At 61.5% G+C, this 5,557-nt stretch overlaps 1 protein-coding gene across 1 annotated transcript in view; it reads right to left on the bottom strand.

The window, feature by feature from the left end:
- The window catches only part of SDK1 (sidekick cell adhesion molecule 1), a 200,020-nt gene that overhangs the window by 186,225 nt on the left and 8,238 nt on the right, over positions 1-5,557 (bottom strand). Inside the window, 3 exon segments of the mRNA XM_023532757.1 lie at positions 2,324-2,514; positions 3,132-3,243; positions 4,265-4,414. Coding sequence (XP_023388525.1) covers positions 2,324-2,514; positions 3,132-3,243; positions 4,265-4,414 — 453 coding nt within the window.

Genomic DNA, 5,557 nt, shown 5'->3' with positions numbered 1-5,557 from the left:
TGCAGGTGGCCTCTAGAACCCGGGAATGACTCTGGACAACAGCCCAGAAGGACGCAGGGCCTCAGCCCCACAACACCACAGATGGGGTTCTGCAGCCCCCTGATGAGGGGCGAGGGTGCTGGGGGACCGCCTCACCCACCAGTCCATCCGGCGCTGACTGTGGGCTGTCCCTGGTGGGTCACGCCCCAGCACAGAGGGTGCCAGGGCTCCAGGGGCCAGAGAAGGCCGCCCAGGTGCCTGGCTCGCCGCGTAGGGGGTGGGGTGGGGGCGCGGGCGGCAGGCGGGGAGGAGTGTCGAAGACAGAGGGGAACTCAGAAGGCTCCACCCGCGTCCTGGGGCTCCCCGGGCCTCTGCCTGCAGGCAGAGCCCTGACTGGGGAGGGGAGACCCCAGGAACGGAGCGGCTTGGCAGGCAGGCCGGCAGGCGGGGTGAGCAGGCGCTCCGGGCTGTCTCGACTTGTCCAAAGTAACTGGAAGCTGGTTGTCCCTAAGTGCGCACGGCAGCTCCTTCCACAGCTCCGCCCTGTGAGGCTGGCACCGTCTCCGAAGACCCCCACTCACGGCGGCCGGGCTCGGGGTGACCACCTCCTGGGCCCCTCTCGATGGACAGAGGCACTTCAGGACTGTCCAGGATGAGTCGACCACAGAATCCCACCCGTCGCAGCAAATTCTCATGAGTAGAAGGGGATTTAGTCGACGCCGCGAAGAAGCCAAGTGTGTTCTCACGTGAGAAGCCGGACCGCGGAGGGGCGCTAACTCCGGAGAAGACGGATGCCCCTGCTTTGGGGTTCAGATGGCAGTGCCAACCCGCAGTTCCATCCACGGATTTACACACTTTCAAAGGAACTGATGAAAACACACTGCAGTTTACAGGAAGATGAATTCCTTCTCTTGTTTAAATTACCTTAAGATGTTTTAACGCAGTGTAGTCCTGTCTACTGGAGATGTACACGTGGCGAATTTTAATTTTGGTTCAATCAGTAACGTGCTGGGCGTACGTAGCTCTAGGTCAGCCTGAGGAAAACGTCCCCGCAGGCGTGGGCTGTGCCATCGCATCTGCAGCTGAAGCACGCGTGGGAAGGGTGGCGGGGGCCGGCTCGGACCCCCAGGGCAGAACGGTGCCGATCTGCAACTCGGAGCCTGCCCCCTGGGACCCTGTCAGGATCCTCATGTGGTTTTCGGAGCGGACGGTGGGTCTGCGTCGTGGGCATTTGGCAGAGTCATCTTCAGGCCACTTCCTAATGGCTTAAAGGAACATGACACTCTCAAGGCGAACTGCCTTCTGTGCGTGTTTCTGGACACGCTTGCTAATTTTTACGACAATAGAAGCTTTCTTCCCCCCGCGTCTGCAGGCGGGAGCTGCGGAAACACAGGAAGGGAGGGGCCAGCACGCCCCGAAGGGCTTCCCACGCGGTCCATCCCTCCTGGCCTCCGCTCCCCTTCTTCCCGGGGAGAGAAGAAGCGGGGCTTCTCCTGTCTGGAGCCGGCTTTGAAGGCGCGTCTTACCTGCGGCGGCCGCCGCTCTGCTAGACAGGTCACTGCACCTGTGACCCCAGCCACTTGAGAATAAAAGTTATTACAGGAGCCGGACAAACGAGAGACTTAGAGGCACTCACCTCGCAGTTCAACGTGATCTTGTAGTCTGAGGACAAAATGAGGTTCCCCTGGCCCCCCCGCACACCCCCCAGCACAACGCATCAGAGCTACTTGAACGTGCCGAATGTCAGCTTTCTGTTCCCCTTGTTCAGGACGGACACCTGGCTCACATTCTAGCAAGCATCTCTGTTCTCGTTTTTTAATTTAACGAAAGGTAACATTCGACACTTTCTAACTTTCTTCTTGGTCAAAAAATAACGGTAATAATCTCTGAGCACTGGTCATGACAGCCGAACAAGAGTTGTAGAAGAGCTTGGTGGCATCAGGGCCGGCACAGGGAGGTGACATAGCTTGGCGGCATCAGGGCTGGCACAGGGAGGTAACATAGCTTGGTGGCCCGGCACAGGGAGGTGACGTACAGGACAAGGCTTGCACCCCTGCTGCCCTAGTTTGATCACTGGATGTATTCAGAACATCAACTCTTTGGATTTAACGAATGTATGTTGTTGGGAAAGAAAAAACAGGATCAAACGTGGATGAGAAACTCAACTTCGCCTCTGCTTGTGAAATTACAAAACGAGCTGGAGCAGCGTGGGGCAGCTGTGTGGTTCCCGGACCATCTGTGAGCCGCCCCCCGCCCTCCCCACCTGCCCCGGCCACGCCCTCGGCCTCAGCCCCGCCCCAGCCCCGCCCCCGCCTGCCCCCGCCCCGCCCCCCGCCCGGGTTACCTATGATGGACAGGAAGGCCTGCGCGCTGGCCGGTGCCGAAGCGCCCCCTCTCCGCGCCGCCTCGCAGACGTACGCCCCGGTGTCCGAGGACGTCGGGCTGCCGATGGTGAGCTGTCTCCCGAAGCTGTGAGTCCCGCTGGTGATGGTCACCCCGTTTCTCCTCCAGGTCACGCTCAGCTCCTCTGCAGGCCTGTGAGACGGGGGCGCGAGTGGAGACGGCTGTGAACCCCGACGCGGCAACGCGATGTCGGCATCGGCACAAGCCCGTCGCGGCCGCTCCCGCCGGGAACCGCGGCGGGTCGAACGGGGGACATCGCGGTCAGTCCGGCTGTGTGTCCCTCACGCTGGCATCGGCGCCGCGCCCGCTCCGAGGCTGCTGAGCAAGGCCCGTGGGCGCTGGTGGCTCCGTGTGCGCAGGGAAGCACGGATAAAGTCAACGCGGCCGGGGATGCGGCTGGACCTCGCCGCTGGAGCGACCCGGCCAGTCCGAGAGCACCCAGGACCCGTGAGGGGACGAGCCAGCCCTGCCCTCGCGCCCAACGCCCCTCCCTCCTCAGCCAGACTCTCAGAGGCGCCCCGGGGATCCACAGCTGCACGGGCTCGCCCCGCTTTCCAGGATAAATGCCCTGGGTGATACCAACACGGCATGGGGACCCAGCCCCCCAGCCTCCCGTGGATGCTGTGCTCACAGCCCCCCGGGAGCACGACGCCCCTCCAGGGGAGCAGTCACCGCCGGATGGGGCTTCCCGCGCAAGGCCTGGTCAGTCATTTCCAGTCAGCGCCCCCACTGCAGGTCTGGCCGCATACCTGGCATTGGCTATGCACTCCAGGGTGATCTCGCTGGACCCGGCCACCACGCTTCTGTTGCCCGGGGGAATCGCGATGACAGGGGCCGTGGTTTCGCCTGCGCCAACGTCTCCTGTGGCAGAGAGCACAAGTCCACGGACGCTACTGAGTACAGACGGGATGAGAGTAGGGATCGCATCCAGCCACTGCCAGGACACCCAGCCCGCCTCCCACGAGGGGCCCCCGGTGGGGCCTGGCCCTGGTGCCCGGAGCCCGGGGCGGGAGCCATGGCCCCAGCCTCACACACGCGTCCCGCCTCAGAGCCAAGGGGCCGAGAGCCTCACGCTGGTGCTCGGGACAACGTGCGGGTCGAGGCTGCTGACCAGTGAGCACGTTCCAAAAAGCCGGCTGGCTTTGTTCTTTCCTAATGGACTGAAGACTTTGCTTATTGAGTTACCCAGTCTACCCACTCTTTTAAAATCTGTTCAATTCTACAAATTGGTCGGGCATCGGCCACTCGGCGAGGCACGTGGCCGAGAAAGTGACCGGCCTTCTCATGGCCTCAGTGCAAACACACACTCAGCAGAGCCCTTGGCGCCGACAGCGACTCCCAGGCCCACTCTCCTGAGAAGTGACAATCCCGAATTATCTGCTGTGTGAGCATCAAATGATAAATAATTCAGCTCCTACCTCTGGTGACAAGGGAGGAAAAATTACGACACATTTTTGCTACTTTTCTCTAAAAGGCATGCGATATCAAACTTCGGCAACCCACGGCAAGCTTGACGGTTGTTTATTTAGGGAAAATGAAGACCGATCAGACGTTTCCAGAACAGGAATGTCAGTGAAGGGTGGGGATGGAAGAGACTGGAAGTACAAGTCAATTGAAGTTCTTGCGAACGCAGAATGTTTCATGCAGCACCCATGCTGGCCAGACCGGCGCCCCCACGCGCGGCTGGAGGGACCCGGGAACTGAAGGGCGCTGGCCTGCGGGGCCACCGAGACAGAACGGAGGACCGGCCCGATGGACGGTGCCTGCCACAGTGCTCACTGCTGAGGCACCGCGTGACGCTGAGCCAAAGGGCCACGCGGATTAAACGTGGGAGCTCGGCGCAGGCGGAGCCGCCAAGCCCAGCTCAGGCCTCCACGCTGACTCTGCCGCCGGTCTTCGCGCATCGTTAGGTCTCCTGGGACGCTGCCTTCCTCGCCAAACTCTTTGCCCCCGATGCCACCCTGCAGGGCTGCTCTGGAGACCTCCCCGCTGATGGCCGCCTGGAGGGGCGGTGGGGCCGGCCAGCCGGTCCCTGAGGAGGTGCCAGGGTATAGGCACATTCATGATGGGACACAGGACGAGAGCTGAATGCCAATCAGATGAACGAGCCACCTGTCATCTGTGAAAGGCGCCGAGGAGGGAAATGACCCAAGAAGCTAATATTTGCAAATAGCTTGTGACGTGCAGGAGAGAAGCAGCAAGGGGCACCAGGGCATGGGGATAGGTGCTAATTGGGCACTAATCACCGCTCAGCCACAAAGGCACACGAGGGAACCCGTGCTCAGCACTTGTCGCTGCCCGGGGAGGGGGACAGTCCCCTGGCCCATCAGCCTCGGCTGCACACTGACCCCGAGGAACCGCACACGAGGCAGATAAGCACCGGGGCTGAGCTTGTGGCCCTCGAGGGACACGTGGGACAGGCTGCATGTGCCAGCCCATCGCGGATTCAGCTGCCGTGACGGAAAGATGGAGCTGTTCACTGTGATTCACACGGGACGGTAAATTTCTGTCACCCTTCAGCACAGACACACCATTCAATGGACCCTCACGCTATGGGGCGGGCGGGACGAGGGCAGCGACCTGCTCGATGTGGAGTGGCAAATGTCCACCTCTTCTCAAGCCCGGGCCTTCTGACCCGGCTCCCGTGTCCTTTCTAGTGAAGGAAGAAGTACCCAGGGTGGTTGTCGGAGACGTAGGTGCAAGAGATGCAGGCGGAAACGTCACGGTCCCTAAAACAACTTGTAGGGACACACGAGGTCGCCGGGAAGGCGACCTCGGCTCCTGTACACTGCCACGGCCGGACAGAGGCGCAGCCGTCCGCCTGCGAAGCCCGTGCATTCCCCAGGGAAACAGCGGCAGCATCGTTCGGGACAGTGGCGAACAGCCGGGCCGCAGTCCCCGACGGCAAGGCGAGTCCACGGTGCTGGCGCACTTTCTCCTTTTAAAAAGTTTTCAAATTCAGTTGAACTCACGTGTGCACGTGGATCTAAAAGAACATTATAGGGAGGCTCGAAAGGAAATGCAACCCCACCCCCCAAGGGGACGTTTGGCTTCTCAAACTCACGATCGTTCTGAGGGGACCCGGGACCCGGAAGCCCGGAGAGCAGAGGTCCTTCCCCTGTGGCCGTGCATCTTCGGGGAGGGGCACCCCGGCCTGTGCGCCTGTCCACCTGCC

This window comes from Pteropus vampyrus, unplaced genomic scaffold (assembly GCF_000151845.1).
Source record: "Pteropus vampyrus isolate Shadow unplaced genomic scaffold, Pvam_2.0 Scaffold90, whole genome shotgun sequence".
Classification (NCBI taxonomy): Eukaryota; Metazoa; Chordata; class Mammalia; order Chiroptera; family Pteropodidae; genus Pteropus; species Pteropus vampyrus.
This window is presented reverse-complemented; position numbering and strand designations above follow the sequence as displayed.